The sequence below is a fragment of the Poecile atricapillus genome, chromosome 2 (genome assembly GCF_030490865.1).
Source record: "Poecile atricapillus isolate bPoeAtr1 chromosome 2, bPoeAtr1.hap1, whole genome shotgun sequence".
NCBI classification, from domain to species: domain Eukaryota; kingdom Metazoa; phylum Chordata; class Aves; order Passeriformes; family Paridae; genus Poecile; species Poecile atricapillus.
Genome location: NC_081250.1, coordinates 149,669,269 through 149,689,606, shown reverse-complemented (window position 1 = coordinate 149,689,606; position 20,338 = coordinate 149,669,269). Strand labels below are relative to the sequence as shown.

The 20,338-nt window shown below is 44.0% G+C and overlaps 3 protein-coding genes across 17 annotated transcripts in view; 2 read left to right on the top strand and 1 right to left on the bottom strand.

The window, feature by feature from the left end:
• The window catches only part of PTK2 (protein tyrosine kinase 2), a 191,027-nt gene extending 189,315 nt beyond the window's left edge, over positions 1-1,712 (top strand). For all 14 annotated transcript variants that reach the window (XM_058833329.1, XM_058833324.1, XM_058833327.1 and 11 more), the window contains one exon: positions 451-1,712. In XM_058833329.1, coding sequence (XP_058689312.1) covers positions 451-660 — 210 coding nt within the window. In that variant the 3' untranslated portion in view covers positions 661-1,712. The remainder of the gene's footprint in view (positions 1-450) is intronic.
• An 829-nt stretch (positions 1,713-2,541) lies between these two features.
• RPLP1 (ribosomal protein lateral stalk subunit P1) lies at positions 2,542-3,851 on the bottom strand. The gene is made up of 4 exons (XM_058833331.1): positions 3,662-3,851; positions 3,483-3,557; positions 3,259-3,376; positions 2,542-2,662 (listed from the first exon to the last, which is right to left on the bottom strand). The coding sequence occupies exons 1-4, from the start codon at positions 3,731-3,733 to the stop codon at positions 2,583-2,585; spliced, it is 345 nt and encodes a 114-aa protein (XP_058689314.1). The 5' UTR covers positions 3,734-3,851; the 3' UTR covers positions 2,542-2,582.
• A 7,360-nt stretch (positions 3,852-11,211) lies between these two features.
• AGO2 (argonaute RISC catalytic component 2) overlaps positions 11,212-20,338 on the top strand; it is a 50,694-nt gene continuing 41,567 nt past the window's right edge. The window contains exon 1 of one of the 2 annotated variants that reach the window (XM_058830702.1): positions 11,212-11,398. In XM_058830702.1, the coding sequence (XP_058686685.1) occupies positions 11,368-11,398 (31 nt within the window). In that variant the 5' untranslated portion in view covers positions 11,212-11,367. The remainder of the gene's footprint in view (positions 11,399-20,338) is intronic. The other variant, XM_058830703.1, reaches the window with a different exon arrangement.

Sequence of the window (20,338 nt, the reverse complement as noted above, 5' to 3'; positions counted from 1 at the left end):
AATTAAGTTCATAATTAAAACAGTTTTCCTCCAAAACCTTGAACGAGTGTGGTACTGAGAAAGCCAGAGAATGGTTCTCTAAGTGCCAGCTCAGAGGCTCATGCTGACTTAGCAGTGTGCTTAAGCAACCTGTACCTCCCTTCTTGTTTCATTTTTTAGAGCTACCTCTATGCTTTAGAGCTGCTTCAGTAATAAAAAGAGTGATGCTAATAGGGACCTGAAAACCCATAACAAGCTGTTAATGCCAAGTTGTGGTTTAAAATCCACTGCTTGGGTCTTGGTGCTGTTTAACAGTGGGTGGCTCAGCAGGTGCCAAATTCCATCTGCTGCTCCACATGGTGCCCTCAGAAACGGCCCAGCTTCAGTCAGGAATCAGGCAGGAGCCGTGGCATTGCTGTGAGTGCAGTGTTTCAAGAACCCCCCAGGGCTGACAGGGCTGTCTCATTGCAGATTGAGATGGCACAGAAGCTGCTGAACTCGGACCTGGCCGAGCTCATCAACAAGATGAAGCTGGCCCAGCAGTACGTCATGACCAGCCTGCAGCAGGAGTACAAGAAGCAAATGCTGACGGCTGCTCACGCCCTGGCTGTGGATGCCAAAAACTTGCTGGATGTTATTGATCAAGCCAGACTGAAAATCAGCCAGTCCAGACCACACTAAGCACTGAGGGAAGATGTCATCAGCCTCGGAATTCTGCTTGCGACAGGATGTTCCTTCACCTTCCACCAGCAGTGAGGATTAACCCAGTGCAGTCCTGGCCTTCCAGTGCCTCTGGCTTCAGCAGACCTGACCAAGTGCTGCTGGTTCTCTCATTGCAACAGTTTAACCAAGTCTTTCTGGTAGGGCCGAGCTGGGCTGGATTCAGAAGGTGGCATTATCAGCAGGGGAGGTTTGTACAGGAGCCTGCGGGCACTCAGAGCTGGGGCACAGGGCAGGTCACACCATCGCATGGGACACGCTTCGCACTGAGCTGCCACCATTGAGCTGCCACCGGGTCACGGTCTCGGAGCCAAAACTGGTGGAGCAGCAGATGGGAGAAAGATATTGTGAAGAATTCGGGGAAACCTCAGGGCTGAGAATTCTTGCCCACAGTATATGAACTATCCAGACTGGAATTTTTTTTCATTAGAACACTTACGTCGCAATATGCTAATCACGATTTACAGAGAAAGAATAAAAAGCTATATTTTCAAGACTTCAGTCATTTCAAGACAAACTAAAGCCCTCTTCATCTTCCTGCCTTTTACTTTCACGTGACTGTGTGAAGCATTTGTTTGGAACTAGCTGTAGGACACAACTGAAGACTCGTCTTTTTCACCAGGATAACGTGCCAGTTCTTTTGTAGCAATGTTGTTTTCCTTGGAAGTGAAAATGCTGCTTTGTACCAGAGCAATTCAGAGCTGCATTTAGAGGAGATCTGTAACAATTCATGTCCCCCATTTTTATATAATTTATAAAGACAGATTAAAGCCATGATGACTATTTTAAACCCACTGTAGTTAACTAACCCATCCTTTTGTCTATCTTGCCTGGGAGGAGTTACAGTAGAGCAGTGTAATTAGATTTTCCTTGGTTTTCCAGTTATGCCATCTGTTCTGTTAAAATAAAAACCACACTCCCTTTTTGCTGTTGAGGGATATAAATTATTCTCAGGAAGAATATAATGAACTGTACAGTTACTTTGACCTATTAAAAAGGTGTTACCAGTGAAACTCTGACTCTTATTATTTCATGTGTGTGCACAGCAAGAGAATTCTTCCCTGGGTACCTCTGTCTTTTTAAATATAAAAAAGTTAATACAAATACCAACCATCCTATCAATAAAGTTGTTACATAAATGTAAAAGGTGGGATAGTGCAGAGTTCCGTCAGAGTTTGGTCCAGATGTGGGACAATCCCTTTCCACAAAATGTGCTTTTGGGCACCCTTCTTACACACCTGAAATTCTGTAATGCCTCAAATGCTTTGGAACACAGCCCTTACCTTGTTCAACTGCCCTGGAAAAGTCCTCTTCAAAAGCTATTTACAAAATTCATGCCTTTAAAGTAGCTCCTTTCCATCAGGTGTTACATCACCTCCCACACCCAGTTTTCTGGCCAGGTAAATACTCTATACCTTACACAACCTCAGCCCTTTCCCTGACAATTGCAGCCTTATCCCACACTCTGAAAAGCCTCTGGCTTCGCTGTGCCACAGCTGCCCCTGCACAGCTACCATGGGAGCTGCATTGCTGCCCTAACCAGAGGTGTTACAGCGCAAAGCGCTGCAGCACCAGCCCAGCCTCAGTCCTTTTGCTGAACACGAGTCCATCCTGCAGCTCCAGGCTGTCACCACCTCCGGTGCTCACTGGGATTTCATTCTCCCCTGTCCAGAGGCTCTGGGTGCCTTTAGAAGCTTTAACTGTTCTTGTCAAACACCAAAAATCTGATGGGAAGTTGTAAAGCCCCAGCTGAACACTCAGGAGAGCAGTTTCATGAGGTGGAGGTAACTTGGCCATCCTCCACCCTCTCCCCTTCACAAACATCCACCTGAGAGACACGAGTACAAGCAGATGTTCTTTATTACAGGCTGGTACAAAACTAATTAGTCAAAAAGACCAAAGCCCATGTCATCATCAGATTCCTCTGATTCTTCCTTCTTTTCCTCTTCTTTCTTCTCTTCAGCTGGAAAAGAAACGAGGTGGAATTTATTTTCCAGTTTATGAACTCAGAGAAGTCACTTGTCACAAAAGGTGTCACATGCACTGACTAACATAAAGTGTCAAGACCTGACCAGTCCTAACAACCTAATCCAGCAGCCCAAGAATAGAGTTTGTACTATTAGCACAGTGGTTTTGTGCCTTCAGAATTAATTTCTAACAAACCTGAAAAACTTTAAGAGGACATGCTGATGCCCTGTATGATCCTGATGATGTACAGGAAGAGCAGTCTTATTTCTGAGGCAACACTAATTCTGTACACTGACTTCATATGCAGTGTCAGTCTTCCTCAAGGGAAGGGTGTGCTTTGCTCGAGAACATTCACACACACATACTGCATGGCAGAAACCACATGGAAACAGCGTCTCTAACTGGCGCTTGCAGAGCTGTGCCTGACCCATCCCTGGAAGTGTTGGATGGAGCTCTGAACAGCCTGATTCAGAGGACGGTGTCCCTTCCCACAGCAACGGGTTGGAGAGAGATAACTTTAAGGACCTCCCAACTCGAACCATCCCATGGATCCACGTCCCCACGCCTCGGTCGGACACGGCCGCCACTTACCGGGGGCGGATCCGCCGGCGGGCGCGGCACCACCCGCAGGAGCGGCGGCAGCCGGAGCCCCTCCACCGCCCGCTCCCACGTTACAGATCAGGCTCCCAATGTCAATGTTCGCCAGCGCCTGCGGAGAACGAGAAGCGGCGGCGAAGCCTCGTTAACACGGGCGGGAGGTGTGGCGGGGAGCCCCACACGCCGCCCCTGCCCGGCCCGCGGCCCCTCTCGCCCACCTTGGCGAAGAGCCCCGGCCAGAAAGGCTCCACGTTCACTCCGGCTGCCTTGATGAGCGCGTTGATCTTGTCCTCCTGCAACGAGACAGCGGCGCTCAGAGCCCGCCCGGCCGGGCCCGGCGCGGCCCCTCAGGCGGCCATGCCGCGCGGCCGCCGCCATCTTGTGCGGCCGCACTCACCGTCACGGTGACCTCGTCGTCGTGCAGGATGAGGGCGGAGTAGATGCAGGCGAGCTCGGAGACGGAGGCCATGGCGGGGCGCGGTGCTGGTCGCCGGGTGGTTCGGCCTTAGCTTCGTACGAAGGACTCAGCACCTTGGGCCGCCGCGGAGCGAAAGGGGCCGGGCACAGTGGCGCGGATTTATAATGGCGGTACGCGTTGCGTCATCAGTGACGTCACCCCGTGACCCGCCGCGCATGGCAGCTGTGCGCGCGCACTCCTTTTTTCCTTCTCCCCCCGCCCATTCCCTCACCGCCCTCACAGGGAACAAATTCATTCCTAAAATCGGGAAACAGCGCCGAGCACCGGGGCCAGCATCTCCCCCTGCACTGCCAGGCACACCCGTCCCCACACGGCTTTTGTATCCCTTCTGGCATGCGGACTCCACCGCTGCCCTGCGCAGCCCCGCCAGGGCTGGAAAACTCTGGTGAAACGATTTTCCCAGGATTCAAACGAAACCTCCCTGGCACAGCTTGAGGGACCCAAGCCCTTCTCCCCCACAATTATTTCAGATCTCACTGCCTCGCTAAAACACTCCATTTCGTGTATGTAATAAAATGGGAAGAGAAGGTGCAGAATAAGCCCTTGGTACAGAACTGTGTAGCCTAATTTTTTCCACCTGAACATGAGCGAGAACTTCTTTCCTGTGCAGTGATGGAGCACTGAACAGATTGCCCAGAGAGGGTGTGAAGTCTCCCTTGGCTGGAGATATTCCAGAAGTGTCTGGACAATCCTGTGCCTGTGCTCTGGGATGGCCCTGCTGGAGCAGGGAGGTGGCCCCAAGTGATGCCACCGGGGTCCCTTCCAACCTCACCTGTTCTGTGGTTCTGGGATTCTGGGATTCTGATGAGCCTGAGCAAATTCCAGAGTTTTGCTAAAAAGGCATCATTGGATTGTGAAAAATAAATGTTCTCGGGGGGGGGGGGGGGTTGTCTTCTTGACAGATGTGCATTTGATGAGCCTTACCTCAGTGGCTGGGCAGATCATGGAACAGATTTCCTCAAAGGTGTGCTAGGGCTCTTCTGGAGGACAGGGAGGTGACTTGGGACAGCCACAGCTCCATCCAGGTCAAGTCCTGCTTGATCAGCCAAGGGGCCTTCTATAATGGAGTGACCACATGGAGTGGACAAGGGAAGGGCTACAGATGTCACTTGTCTGGACTTCTATAAAGCCTTTAACACAGTCCCACACAATATCCTTCTGTAACTGGAGAGAGACGGATTTTATGGATGAACTGTTTGGTGGATAAGGAATTGGCTGGATGGTCCTATCCACAATGCAGTGATTGACTCAATGTCCAGATGGAGATTAGTGATACATCCCTCAGGTGTGCTTGGCACCATAATGATTTAAAGTCTTCATCAAACTCATGAACAGGGGGATCAGGTGCACCCTCAGCAGATTTGCAGATGACTCCAAGCTGAGTGGTGTGGCTGACAGGCCTGAGGGACAGGATTCCATCCCAGCTGGACAAGGCTCTGAACAACCTGATGTAGGTGAAGATATTCCTGTGCATTGTAGTGGGGTGGGCTATCTGACTTTCAAAGGTCCCTTTCAATGCAAACCAAGTAAGTCAAACTGTCAAAAATGAGCTTAAGCAAAATTATTAAAAAAATTGCAAAAAGCTTGAAAGCTTAGAATCCTAAAATGACAATTTTCTATTACCAGCAAAGTGTATCCATCAGCCTGCTTTTGTAGTGCTCCTTTATAGAAATCCCAGGTTTATTAGACCATTGACAAGTAAAACCTGAGGTAGGGAAGATGGACTTTACCTCTTGTATCCATCCCTTCCTAAGGATCAGAAACAACTGAGAATTTCACTAAACAAAGATCTAACGCTACTCATAGCTGGAGATGATAAATGCACAGTGATGCAGTGCTTAATTTGTGGATGCTTATCCTTTTTAGTGGGGTCACCAGCTCTGAATTTAAGCATTTATTTAAACTTCCTATTCAAGGCACAGGGCAGTTGTCTACATTTTTATACCTAACTCAAAGCAGCAAATAAATGCACCTTTCCAGAGGGATTAAATATCCAGGAACCTCTGTCATTGCTGTGTGCTTGAGGATGGGATTTCACAGGGACTTGCATGAGCCTGCCTTGTCCGTCCCTCACTCCAGGGCTGCCAAGATCCTGTGCAAAAGCCCTCAGAGCTACCAGTGGTCCATGAGATGATGATCTGACTGAAAAGTAGCAACAGAGAAATAAGATTCCTTTTCAATCAAATAAACTTGCAAATGTTGCTGGCCTGGGAGATGAGTACAGGAAGTGTGCAAGCAGTCAACAAAATTATATGTTTAATAGACATGGTTTTATAACAATTCTGATATAACAGTCCTTAAGCTAAAATTTATTAGAAATGCTGATGGGTTGTTAAAAAAAAAAATATGAAGACCTAAAATTTAAATGTGACATTCACATAAGCTTAGGCTTTGGTTGGCAAAGATGTTAATTAAATGAGATTTGCCTGCATCCTTGCTTCATGGCTGTCTTGCTGCATCTATTGAGTGACACTGATAAAGCTGCTCTGTAGGAGCCCAGAATAAAGTTCTGATGAAAACAAATCACTGTGTAAAAGAAAGCAAAAAACTAAAAGAAACCCCAGTTTTGCTGCTTCCTAAAGCTTTTGGAAGCCTAGGTATCTGATCAGGATTGCTGCTTAATAAAGCAGACCAAGGGTTTAAAAATTTGAGGTGGTGTGTGCTTTTCACCTCTGATCCTGTAACTGTCTGTACTTTTACTGTCTGACACATTGCCATCCTTTTGGAGCAGAAGTCTCTGTTCTGAATGAATCTACAGCAAATAGATGGAGGCTTAAAAAAACCCAACAAATCCTCTTACATTCTTCTGTGTATTGTGCTATTGCAGGGTAGTGAGTTATTTCCAGACTGGTGAGGTTTAGGATGATGATACAGCTGTGTACTAGCAAGCTGTTGCAGGCTGTCTTCATGATAAACAAAACAAGCAACTTGGCTATGAAACTTCCCTGAGGTGGATATTTTACACTTGGAGGATGGATGGTGAAGAGCAGTGGCAGAGATCTGGCTGTGTGTGCTTGTGCATTGCCAAGGAAGACGAAAACATCAGCAAGATCCGTCATTATCGTACACAAAGCTGTCAGCCCTTAGCACCTCAGCCTGAATTAGCTGTGTGAACACTACAGAGCTGATGCCTGAGTGTTGGAACATGACCAAGGCCACTGGTGGTCACCAAAGTGATCTAACTCAAGAGGTCTTTAGCAAGGAGACTTGAAGCTGATAATTCCTTTCTCTTTCCTTGTCCTTCCTTAACTGTTTCATTGCTGTTTATAACCTTCCTGAGGTGATTCTTCTCCCCTTAAGCTGCCACTCTCCAGCTCTGAAGGCTGCAGTTTCTCAGTGACCAAAGGCAAAGTGTGGCCAGCGGGACCAGGACAGCGATTATCCCCCTGTACCCAGCACTGGTGAGGCCACACCTCAAGTCCTGTATTCAGATTTGGGTTCTTTACTACAAGAAAGACATTGGAGCCTGTCTGAAGAAAAGGAACAAAGCTGGGCAAGGAGCTACCTGACAGGAGGCTGAAGCCAAGTAGGGGTTGGTCTCTTCTCCCAGGTAATAAAGATGAGAGGAAACGATCTTAAGTTGTGCTCAGAGAAGTTTAGATTCACTATTAATAAAAATTTCTGCATGAAAAGGATTGGAAAAGGTGCCCAGGGAAGGGATTGAGCCAACAGCCTTGGAGGTATTTAAAAGATATGTAGATATTTTTTTTCTTGGTGAACAGTCTCAGGTATAGTATTTGCTTCTCTTATCTTTTGAAAGTTCTTTTTGTTCCTAGTTGGGCTTTTTTTTTTTTTTCTTTTTTTTTTTCTTTCTTTCTTTTTTTTTTTCTCCTTGTAATCAAGTCATTACAATGAAGAACAAAACTGGTACTTCTTAAAACTGTAACAACCAGTGTGTGTAACACATCCCCAATAGGTGGTGCTGCATCTATCTTTTCCATCAAGTTGAATTGTTGCATTGCTGGCCCTGATCACCTGGAAAAGTTGTCTTTTTGAGTGAAGTTAGTAATCTAATGATAATTAGTTGTTTAGTTTTGTTTTTTTTATAAATTATTATTGTAATTCATTTGAGAAAAGAAATCAAGTGCAACTTTGTACCTTAGTAGTCGGGACAGTTATCTGATTATAGAAAGACAAAAATCAGGTTTTGGTTCCTCCATCATGGATTCATTGTGTTCAAATATTTAATTGTTAAAATAACAAACAGCTCCTGAGTAGGGAACCAGAACACTCAAAGTCTTTGTAAAATGTGAACACATTAGGGCATAGAGCCATGGACTTTGGTTCTGATTTTAAATTCTTATGTAAAACAGATTGAAGAATATGTGACAGCTATAATGCATGTACTCCAGGATAACATCTTAAAAGTCAGGCCAGTTGAGAGATGGCAAATTTAAGCCTAAATCCCCTCTAAGTCTAGAATAAAATTTACATCCTTCAGCTCTGAGCAAAAAATTTTGCTACTCTATTATTGTAAACAACGACTGACAGTCAGTTATAAACTCTGGGGTTTTAAAATTAATTCCATTTAAAATGGGAATGGTTGTTACTTAGGGAGATCAGTGTATGTTTTCTCATCAAAAGAAAAGCTGTATCATTTGTCACTGGCCAATTTGTATGTAAAATATTTTCCCTAGATTGCTGCTGCTATAAATGAATTTTAAATGCTGCTCCTAAATATGGTCTTTCCTTCCAGAATTACTAGAACATGCTTTTTTCAAAAATTAATAATTTCTTCTGTGACAGATATCAGTTCTGGTAAATGTCATCTTGAAATCCAGCAGTTAAGACAGGTATTGTGCCAAACAGTCACTCTTATTATTTTTTTTTTCCTTTAGAAAAAACTAATTTTAAGTGTTTAAGCAGCTGTTCTTATACTACCATATAATTGTTAATACAACATATAAAGACCATGCATAAAAGAATGCTGTTACAGAGCTTTCAAACCTCTTTCAGAACAAACCTTTTCAAGAACTGAGGCCTTTTTTGGGTGAAATGGCCCAGTAAGACATAATTAGGTTTCACTGTGCTCCAAACCAGCAGTTGTCAGTGACAGAAAGCATTGGAAATAAAGCAAGTGACATGGCCCAGAATGAGTGTGTGAACAGAGGCAGAAGAGAGCTGGAACTCTCTTTCCTCAGATGCACAGAAATGCTGGTGGAAGTGCTCAGTACCATGAAAATATACCTGAGAAACAGCAGCACTTTCACATGGGAAAACTGTGCTTAAATAAAACAATTTAATTTATTATTTAGCTGACTGTGCAGCTCTACAGTCTTGTAGAAACAGTGATAAATGCTTTTGCTTAGTAAGTGCTAAATCCAGAGAAATCAGCTTTAAATCAGTACAAGAATGTTGCTCTAGGATGTTCAAGGCATTAATTGCAATTTTTAGGATCTCTGTTTTTTAAGGAACTTCTGAAATCAATTTCAGAGGATCCTGTAGAGCTAGAGAGAAGTGTGGGATGAGTGTTTATTATTTTGTAAAACCTCCCCTTATATTTCAGCTGTCTTCTGATGCTTGTTAGCTTGTTATTGTCAAACTGCTACTGCAGTACCATAATGGACTTGTAGCTTCAGTGTAAGCCAGTGCTGATAGCCAGGGTGACCAAATTAGTTCAGTGAACATTTCCAGAAAGTTGTCAGTGTATTTTATGCCCTTTTCTTTCTCAAATGCAGGTCTAATAGGCACAATAGTATGTCTAATTGTAGAGGAAGTTACATTCCTAATCATGTTGAATAGGTTGGTTTAAATATAGCATTAAAAAGTTAGATGTTGATACAGAAACTGCATGTTTTCCTCCTGCCATCTCAGCAGAAAGGCCAGATGTGCCTCAGATAATTCTCTTCTGGCTCTCGTTTTCGGGGATTTTTCCCTATCCAGCCTCTTTTCATCCTCTAGTAAGGTTATATAGCATAAACCAGAAATTATTGGTGGTTGTGCAAAAATGTTACCCAGCTCCTCACAGGGAGGAAAACAGCAACCGCTTTGCCAGCTCCTTTGTTCATCTTTTTGCTAGAGCTGTTTGGCTTTGCTTTAAAACTAAACTTGACCCATAATTTTGTCCTTTATTTGTTTATAGTTATGAGTAAATCTTTACTTTCCAGCAATTTGAGAAGCTTGGAATACAGACAAATCCAAAATCACTCCAGTGGAAACTCTAGTGGTGACAATGGTTTTAGGAACAGTTCACTTGAAGTGAAAGCTGATCTGTTAATAGCAGCCCTTAAATATCTGCAAGTATGACCCAAAGGGGAGAGTAAATACTTTGGAACAGTGAGATGCTTCTGTATCACTTGAAATATGAACTGATGAAGAAGGATATTAATTGGCTTGATGAATACTACAAGCTCTATGTTTGCCTTGCCTGTTGGCAGATAATAATGGTGAAGGAATTCAGTTGACTTTGACGGGGCTTGACTGTTCTGGGTTGAAAACTGCAACAATTATCATCACTGATGTAGAATCATGGAATTGTTTAAGCTGGAAAATACATGTAAGATCATCAAGCCCGACCATTAACCCAGCACTGCCAAGCCCATCAGTAACCCATGTCCCCACATGCCACATCCATGTCTTTTAAATCCCTCCAGGGATACACCCAGGGTCTCAGTGCATCATATTGATCAGTACTCTGCCTCTTTCACATCATTTCTAGTTTTCCCCAGTACTAAAGTTTATGTAAGTACAACCAGACATTATCTGGTTCTACTAAACTTTACATGTGTACAGTACCAGACATTATCTGGTTGACAAGGACAATAAGCACAGCTGGTTTTCATAGATATGACTAAAAGTGGATGTGGGAATCCATGAGGTAACTGAGCTGAGGTTTTCACAGCAACAGGAGGAATAAAAGAATACAAACAAAAAATTTCCAAATTTAATTCAAGATCCAGCAGTATGTGTACTACTGATATAATTCCAGCATGGAACAGGGAGAGGTAGCAGAGAGTTCTAGAGACACAGTCATTTCCCAAGGTCTCACTGAAAGCCACAGGATGACAAGACACAGTCTTAAACTGCGCCAGGGGAGGTTTAAGCTGGACACTAGGAGGAGTTTCTTCACAGGAAGGGTGATTAAACACTGGAATAGGCTGCCCAGGGTGGTGGTGGAGTCACCGTCCCCGGAGGTGTTTAAGTAAAGACTGGACACGGAACTCCGTGCTCTGGTCCGGTTGACGTGGTGATCTCCGAGGACTTTTCCAACCTGTCTGATTCTGTGACTCCGCGGTCAGAGCTCCGGCGGGGCTGCGGGCAGAGAGCGGGGCCCCTCAGCTCGGCAGCGCAGCCGATCCCTGTCCCGCGGCCGCTTCCCGCCCGCCCGGGCCGGAGGGCGGAGCGCCCCTTCCCCGTGACCCCGCGGCTCCTCCTCCTCCCCTCCCCGCTCCTCAGTGCCGACGAGTAACCTGGATTCCCGGCCCTCCTCCTCCTCCCTCTTTCTTTTCTTTTTTTTTTTTTTTTTTTTTTTTTTCTTCCCCTCCTCTCCCCTTTTCTTTTCCTCCCCCTCCCTTTCCTCCTCCTCCTCCCCTTCCCTTCCCCCGACAGCGTCGCCGGGGCTCGGGCTCGCTCCCTCCCCCGTGCCCTCCCCTGGAGCCGCCGCCTCCGCCGCCGCACACGGAGACATGTACCCGGGAGCCCCCTCCGCCGGACCCGGTGAGCTTTCGCCCGGGTTTGCTTCCCTCCTCCGTTCCCCCCGGAGCGGCTTTCCCGGTCCGTGTCCGTGGGGAGCCCCGGGAGCGCCTCGCCCCCCCCGGCTCGGGCCTGGCTGGAGCGGCGGCCGCGCTTGCCGGGGGAGGAAGGAGGGTCAGGGCGCCGCCGCCACCTCGGGCAGGGCCGCGTGTCCGGAGGCCCCTCTGAGGGGAGGGTCGCCTTCCCTGCCCCGCTCCCCACTCCCTCTGCCGAGCCCTGAGGCCGGCGTAGCTCCCGCTGCGGACTGGGGTCTCCATTTCCTCCCTCCCGGCTCCATCCCGGGATTCCCGGCTGGCCGCGTGTTCGCCGGCGGCCGCGCTGCGATAGTTGCGCTGGGGAGGTGCGGGTGAAGCGCCCGCATGTCGGGAGGGCTGGGAGAGGTGAGCGGCAGCGTTGGGTCCTCAGGCTCGCTCTGCCGTGTGGACCAACCTGGGAGCAAAGGAAAGGTGGACGTGCAAAGAAGGGTTAGCAACTCTCTTAGGGACGTTTAATATCACTTTGGGGAAATACAGGTTAATACCGTTCGCGTTTGTGCAGTTCATACGAGACAATGTTTTTTCCTTTTTAGTGTTAGGCTGTTTCTGTGGTGAGAATTCTTATGTAGAAACAAGAGTGTTTGGGTGACTGGAACCTAGTTTTTTCTAGAAAAGTTTCAAAATAAAGGAAACTTCATTTTATGCTACTGTTCTCAATTGTTTTGCATAAAATGTCTTTCCTTAGAGGGACAATTTGGCAAAGACTGTTGTAGAGAAATACAGGACCTACAACTGAGATGTCTTTTACTGCTCCTCTCACAGATGCTTCTGTAAAAGCATTCATATCTTGGGATCCAGAGTTAGGTGCTGGTTGTTTTTTTGGTGTTTTTGGTTTTTTTTTTTTCCTTTTTTTTTCCTCTGACTTGGTTCTCTTGAAGGGTCAATAATCAAGAAAGACAATCAGGATGATTATTTTCCTCTTGAAGTACAGCTCCTCTGTTTTTACTTTCTCAGTGGGCTCTTGCTAGCACAGCAGGCACACAGGTCTCTACAGCTGTGTCCGACTGATGTTCAAGATCTTGCTTTCATGTGTAACATCACTTGCACATTTCAGTACCAATAACTGTGTAGAGCTATAGATATAATCCTTTGGTGGTTTCTGGTGTCGGGTTCTCTTGCTCAGGCACAGGTACACTTTGAGTTTACAGGTGCTCGTGGTGGCTCACATCGGGCTGTTGTTGTGTTCACCTCCTGGTGATAGATCCTGTTCAAAACTGTGTTTAGGGAGACAGACAATTAAAAATATTACCAGCATATGGGCTGAGAGTAGTTTCCTGTGTGGGAATCTCTTTATCTTTATTTGCACTCTGTCCAATCCTACCACTTTCCCTTTCCCTTGGAATGATCTCCCGGCTGGTGGCTGCTGTTTGCCATCAGGGACCCACGTTTGCTGTGAAACAATGTTTTCCCCTTCCTGGAACAAACAACCTCTTAACCTCGGGCTCCTGACACTGCTGTACTTTCACCAAGTTCTAGGTGGCTGTGTGTTGTCACTGGTGTGTGTCTCGGGCTCCTGCTGTTCTGCTGCCTCCAGCCAAGCTCATCTCTTGTCTTGTTTACTTCCGAGTTTATCAGTGTGGCTCAGCCCTTTCTTTCCCCCTGCGTGGCCGCGTCCGTGCAGGGGTAGGAGCTGCGAGTTGTTCTCCACATGGTGAGTGAGGCTCTTCTTCCTTCCTGTGAAATCATCCACGGACAGCCTCAGCAGCACAGTGGCTTCTGGCAGCCCAGGCAGCTTCCTGCTCCACTCCACACACAAGGCTGGGCATCTTGGAGATTTTTGTTCGAGCTCTTTCATGAAGCAGCCTGGAAGCAGGGACTGTGAGGTCTCCTGCCACATGTTAATCTGAAAACTGCAAAACCACTGTGTGTGAAATCCTGCTCGGAGGAGAGAGCAGAAGTGTGGTTTAGAACCCCTCACCGAGCCAGAGCTGCTGTGAACACAGGAGAGCTGCAGCCTCTCCAGGTCTGTCAGCACATCCTTGACACCAAGGAAAGGCTCCATTCATCTCTGCTGTGTCCGGATCCTGCTGCCGCTGCCCTCTCCAGACACTGCTGATGCACTGGAGCTGCTTTGCTCACCCAGCTCCCCTTGCCAAACTGGACTCTGCAGCCCAGCCCGTCTCAGGGTGCCCCTGGTGCTGGCCTCCTGCCAGCGGAACCGCTCAATTTGCCACAGGGTTTGCTATTTTAGTCTTAATTCTTTTTCTGGAAACAGTATCAAGCAAGTTAGGAGGCCGTATCTGACTGGTTTCAAAAAATTGCTGCTGAACGTGTGAAGTTTGTTTAAACATGCTATTATGTCAGAAGTAAGATGGGTTTTTATACATGAAGGAGTTGTCATAAAATCAGTTTCCATAATTAGGAAATTAATGATCCCTCTTTGCTTTCTCTCAAATAATGAGTTCTTGACTTGGTGTTGAATTTGCTGTGACATTGTATCCATGCCCTTTTTCTTAGCTTCAAGAAAGTGTGAAAAGTAAAAAAACTGAAAATCTGAGAGGAAATTCTTTTTTGAAGAAAAAACTTGATGCTGCTAATTTTTGGTGTATGTTTTTTTAGAAGAACAGAAAAATGTCAAAAGTGGCATAATAAAAGTACTGTAATTAAGTTAAAAGACTTGATTAAAAGCTGCATAAACTTCTGGAACTTGCACTTCTAGGTCTTAATGTATTTATTAATTCTAAACTTTGCACACCACAGATTTCTCTTTTACTCTTTAAAAGGATATTTGACTTTGCTTGATGCTGAAGGCCCTAATTTATTTTTGAAGGAGAAGTTGTCTAAAAAAGAGTGTGAAGTTGATTATAGCTTTGCATGTGAAATACCAACTTTTTTCCCCTGGCATGAAAACCAACTTTATTAAATTAGTGGAACTAAAGTTATTTTCTTGACATTTAGTTTTAAGTTACCCTTTAAAAATTGTGAGTAGACTGTTGAAACTTGTAAGTCTGTTTTGGTTTTCAGCGCAGGTACTTGTTTTTACCTTCTATATATTTTCTTGAAGATTTTGGATGTTGGCAGTTGATTGTCTTTGGGAGTCTTAAAATGTGGTGCCGGGAAGGGTGTTCTCATGCCTTAACTGAGGTACTAGAAATGGCAATGTCTTCATATGGTGGAATTTTTATCCACCAGTGTCCTCTTAGCTTGTGTTTCAGTGGCAGCAAGAACTCCCCTGTACCTCCTGTTAAAGGTCTGCCCTTCTCTTCTTAAAAAAGCTTTTTCTGTTCTCTTGGGGGTGGATGTGAACCTGGTCTTACTCTGCTGCTGGTGTCACAGAGTCATCCAGTTTCTTTGGCTTAATTTTAGACCGTAAATTAATGCTGAAACTCCTTGTAAGCTGCCACACAAAGAGGAGGGAATGAGAACTTCATATACAGCCTCAGCTCTCTTAGTTTTTGCTAAAATTGAAATGCATTTGTCAAAGTTACAGCCTACAAAACACAGCATGACTTTTTCAAATGTGTTGTTGTCATGACTAATATATTTTCCTAAGGAAAGAAAAATTCTATATCATTATGTTGCCTCAGATAACTGTGTTGTCTTCAGGTGAGGTGGTTTGATGGAAAGATAATTGGTGGTGTCAGATGTGTCACCAAACTTTCTCCTTTCCTTGGTGAACTGAACTATGCTATTTGCTATTGAAAAGTGAAACGTCTTTTTCAGCAGTGATTCTCTTGCTGACTTTGTGGTTACATGGGATTTTGTGCATTTACTTTTACTTCATCTTGAAGTTTTTCACTTTTGCAAAATGGTTGTGTGCTGGTACGTACTTAGTGGTGCATTGGAATGTACAGAAGCCGTGCAAAGGAATACCCAAACCTTCCTGACTTCCAGGAAAGGTTTTTTTTTTTCCACAATTTGTAGCCATTCCTTCACTATCACCACCAGTCTGTCTCTCTTTCACAGCAGGGTGGAAAAGGCCTATAAATGCTTTAACTCAGTAAAATACCTTAGATGATCACCTGATGTTCTTGTACCCCTTAGAATTGTTTAGGAGGGAGAGATTTTTCCATTTCAGAAACCAGCCCTTCTAAACACTTCTGGCTGTTCAGAAATTGCAGGGATCAGCTGATGAACACAGTAAACTGCTAAATTGGCTTTGCACACACAGATAGTTTTAACTAATTAGGAACTTTAAATGCCTGATGAAAGTAATGTTCATGTTGGCTTGGCCTGTCCTGACAGCAGCTTCACAGAACTTGTAAGGCCTGTCAAAATGTTGGTGGTGTTTTGCTTCCCTTCATGTTTAAGCAAAATACTTGGTCCTGTTTTTAATGATGAAGTTTCTAATACTCAGCCTACCAGAAATTATGGCTAAATCTAAATGAAGAAAGGTCAGCCTCCAGTATCTTATTTTTGGTAAGTTATGAACTAGAGAGGAAAAAAAAAAAAAAGCTGGTGGAAAATATTACGTAGTTTTAACTGTAGTGGCTGTGGGATCTGTTCCATGCATTGTCCAATTAATTTGTTTTAGTATCTTGCATCCTTTCTGATGTACTCACAAAGCAGCCCACTAGAATGTAAAATATCTCCTCCTGTTGACTAGGGAAGCACAGCCCTTCGAATTCAGTGCAAAATAATGTTTGGTTGGGTTTTTTTTCCCCACATATCTTATTAATACACAAATTTCAACTTCAGAAATTAATTATACATTTTATACTGCAGAAATTGGGAAGAGACCTGTATAAAATCGACCCCAGGTACACTGAATCTGTGTAGTGTCTCTCATATTTTACACCAGAGCTGTAATTTGTGAGTCTCTTTGGCAGCCATATCTAAGAAGTTGAAGAGACTTTCTAGTACTGCCCAGGAAGTGGAGTTTTTTTAAATCCTCAAGACTGAGGTGATGCCTGTATTTTTATATACTCAGGACTGTTTTAATCAGTGGTGTCTTTTAGTCTGTTTAGTGTTCACCACAGATTAGTGCAATTCATTTTAGCCTCTCTATTTTAATTGTTTTGCTTTTATTGTTCTCTTTTCAGAACAATATTTGGTGCCTTCAAATAAAAAGTTTTTGTGTGAGCATTATTTAATCTGGTTCTGTACTCTCTCTGCATTTCATATTAAGCAGAGTTACTTCTCCTAAATACCCTGCTTTATAGCTGTGCAGCTGTGAAACCATGTGGTGCCTGGTGCCCAGGTTTTCTAGGAAGGAAAGTTTTGTTTGGTGGGTTTGTTTTTTTTTTGTTTTTTTTTTTTTTACTGTGTGACAAAACTGGACACAGCCAATGTGGAGGAAAACCATTGATTTCGACTGGAAAGTACTCTGGATCCTGGCACAATCAAGTCAGTCCAAAGCTTGCTTTGAGGTTTTTCTTTTGAGTTGGGTACTCATTGAGCTGTCCACAGTGCTACCAAATTTTATGACTGTTTGGGTTGTGAAAGGCATTTATTTATTTTTTTAATCACAGGTGTGGTGAGAGTAATTTGTTCTCTCCTATTGTAATTTGTTTGTCCTGTTCTGTTTTTTGTAGTGCTGCTTAGTTGTGTTCTGTTTTCTTGTATGGGAGTTTATTGCCACCTGCCGTGTTGGGGACCAGTTCCCAGCAGTACTGAATCTGCAGTCATGCAAGTCTCTGTCTTTGGGAGAAACATTAAAATATTTAACTTTTCATAGTTGCAAAATAACTCCAGTTATGGGCTCTACATCTGCAGTTTTGGGCTCTACAGTTTTTCCCAGGAGCTCTCCTAGCACAACCTGATTGAATTCCCTTTTACAAGCTGCTTTATAATCAGAAGGTGGAGAGTATTCTTAATAAAATATGTGTAAGTCTGAAGACTGTGTTTAAACAGTACATGAATTTAATGTCTCATTGTGTCACTTCCAGCCTGTGTTGGGTGTGACAAGAGGAGACGCAGAGCAAAACCAAAGTTTGCATTTTTTTGAGAAATAAATTAATCTCAGCATGTTATTTTGGGAAGCTTGAAGATACACTTCTGAAACTTATTTGTATCAAGTGATGTTTATTATTTTGTATATAGTGTAGGAAACAAGTAACTCTTTTGTGGCCACCAAGGAGCTGCCTTGGCAGTGCTGGGCTCTGTGGGTGGCTCTGTTTGAGCTGCTCGTGTCACAGGTTGGAGTATTGCAACCTTTTGTCTCAGCGATGCTTTTTTTATGTTCCTAGTTTAATCACGAAATTTACGCAAGAGCTTATTAATGTGAGAAAATAATGAAATTTAAATTTTAATTTAGTAGTAGGAAGTGTGTGTGGATGTGCTAATTTAGATTTATTTTAAATAAGCCAATTTTAGAAGAATTCCCAAGAGTGGAGGTTTCACTGGCTTAGCTAGATCAATCAAAAAATTGTTTGAAGTTAAACCTGCCATGTAGATGAATAAAGCTTTAAAACATAATTATTACTGGGGCCTCATTATATACCTTCTGAAACTTGTTTAGCAAGTGTTTGCTATTAAAGGACAGGCGTCTGTTCATACAGAGGGTGAATTCCTGTCTAAATGTTTCTGTGTTCTTGACTTTGATAATGAACTTATTTCATTGTCCTTTCATACAGCTTGTGGTTTGCGCTGAATGCTCCCTTTCTACTGGATTTTGTGGGCTTTTTCAATTAATTTCTCTGTTGGTTGTACACTCTTGTCCCATCATACTCCTCTGTCATCTCTGAAATTCTCATGGTGGACAAGACTTTGGAAGAGCAGAGTTTCTCTTGTTTGTGGTTTTTAACTGCCAGTGAAACCTAAGGTTTCTCAAATAATTCTACATGTCAACTTCAGCTCTGCTGACTTACATATTTCTGTTGTGAAGTCTAGTGAGAGACATAGGTTTAAAAAGAAAACCCAAAAAACCACCAACCCTCCAAACCACAAGCAAAACAGAAATAGAGAAGAAATCCAGGTTCATGTAGAAATGACAAAGCAGAAGAATTAATTTCTCGGTGAACCAGTGCATTTTATTTTGGGAAGAACTTCAGTGTTTAATGAGGGAATGCTTAGGAATAACACATAGGGATTCAGAATATTTGCATAAGGGTGTGTTGTTTAAAAAGTCAGAGCTTCTTTCAGAAGGAGGAAACTTCCCACCAGGGCAAGGAAATGAAGCTTTGTTGTCTGGGTCTCGTTATGTGATAAGAATACAGTAGTGGTGGGTTTTTTCCGAATTGTTTGACTTGCAAATTCCCTTTAATGTCAAATTTCAGGGAGGCCTCTGTAGTAAACTTTTATGTGACTGGTTTTTTACCTTTCATAGCTGAGTTTTATTTTGTATCAAGCAATATGGGAAAATCTGTTGCTTACAAGAAGCAGGTGGAGGGAAAAAACCCTGAGGTGTAATGGAAAAAAAAATTCTGATAAGAGACTTCTGCTGCCAGCCTACACTGTAATATCTTAGTTATTTCACTATTAGGAACCTGCATTTTTCCCTCTTTGCAGTGATGGTGAAAACCACAGCCCTATCTCTGGAAACCGCAGGAGATACTACTGTTGAAGATGCTGCTACAGCTGCTTTCGCTATCTGAAATGATAAAATAAAGCATAGCCTCAGCTCTTAACTGGGAATTTTTCTATTCTGAAACTGAACCACAGGAGTGTTCATGTGTTTTAAGATTAATCCAGTGTGGGTATGGGAAAAGATTTTTTTTTTCAAGGAAGACATGACTACTGAGTTACAGCTCTAGAGTTGAGTTTTGTGTATTAAAAAGTTTTTAGGAAAGAAGACAATGTAATTTTTATTTTTAGATTTTGCACATGAACACTGCCAGTTAGAGGTGGGTATGAAATGTGCTTGCAAAGGTACAAGTCAAAGCAGAACCATCCTAGCTCCTTTCTTTAGTTAGCTGAGGACAAATCACTTCTGTGTTTCATTAAGTTGTGCACAATGCAAATCCCACAGGGAATGTGGATTTGGGGTCTCTGTGGCACCAGTTCCCAGCTGGTGAGGCACAGCACATGGAAAACCATGCCAGTGGCCATGGAATAGAGCCCAAGCCATTAGAACCCTTTAATTCAATGGAGCTGGTGTGCATGTGGGCACGGATGGCTCCAAAAATGCAGGAGGAGAGGCATGGGGTGTGATGGTAGGGGAAGGGAAAAGTGTTGGGGGAGCAACACTGCTGAGAACTCTGACCCTGATTCAGTGGATTTAATCTATCCAACATCCGCTTGTGGGCTGTAATGCAGAGACCAACTCTTACTATTTCTGAGGAAGAAGAAAAAAAATCTCTGAAAGCCTGAGATTTGGAGGTAATGGAGTGTCAGGGTGAGCTGTACAGTTCTCATGGTGCTATGTGATGGCAGCTGCTGTGTGCAGAAGGTGTTGAAGTACCTAATGATGGGGCTGTGGCCGTGTACCCCTTGCTGAGCTCAGCTCTGCACCTGGCAGCAGCTGCATTTCCTGTGGCTCCTGGGAACTGAATGGAATTGCTTGTCTGTCTCATGTTCACACTGAGTAGTGATGGAAACCAGTTAAGTTTTTTGGGCAGGTCAATCCTGATGTATGAAGAAGTTATGTTTTACCAGCCTTATAGTGATTCAAAACAAAATGAAAACAAGTAAACACAGTGGAGGGTGGTTTAGGCAGTTTCCTACACACCTGTGCAGTTCCAAGTGTCAGGTAGTACAGAAGCAGAGACAGCCACATTTCTTTCCTAACCGAAATGCAAACAAGGGGTAAGGGAAGCATAATGTGGCATGGTGAATATGTAATTTCTGGTCTTACCTTCTTTAGAGGAGAAGCAGCCTGAAGGGAGCAATATGTTCTAGTAGGTGGGTTGGGGTTTTTTTGTTCCCTCTTAAAAAATGTGTTTATTCACTTTGGGTCTTTTGAAATGACAAAGAGCAGAGATTGTATTGAATGGAGGCATTGCTCTTTATGAATGCAGAAAATACCATTATATTCTGTATTTCAAATTGT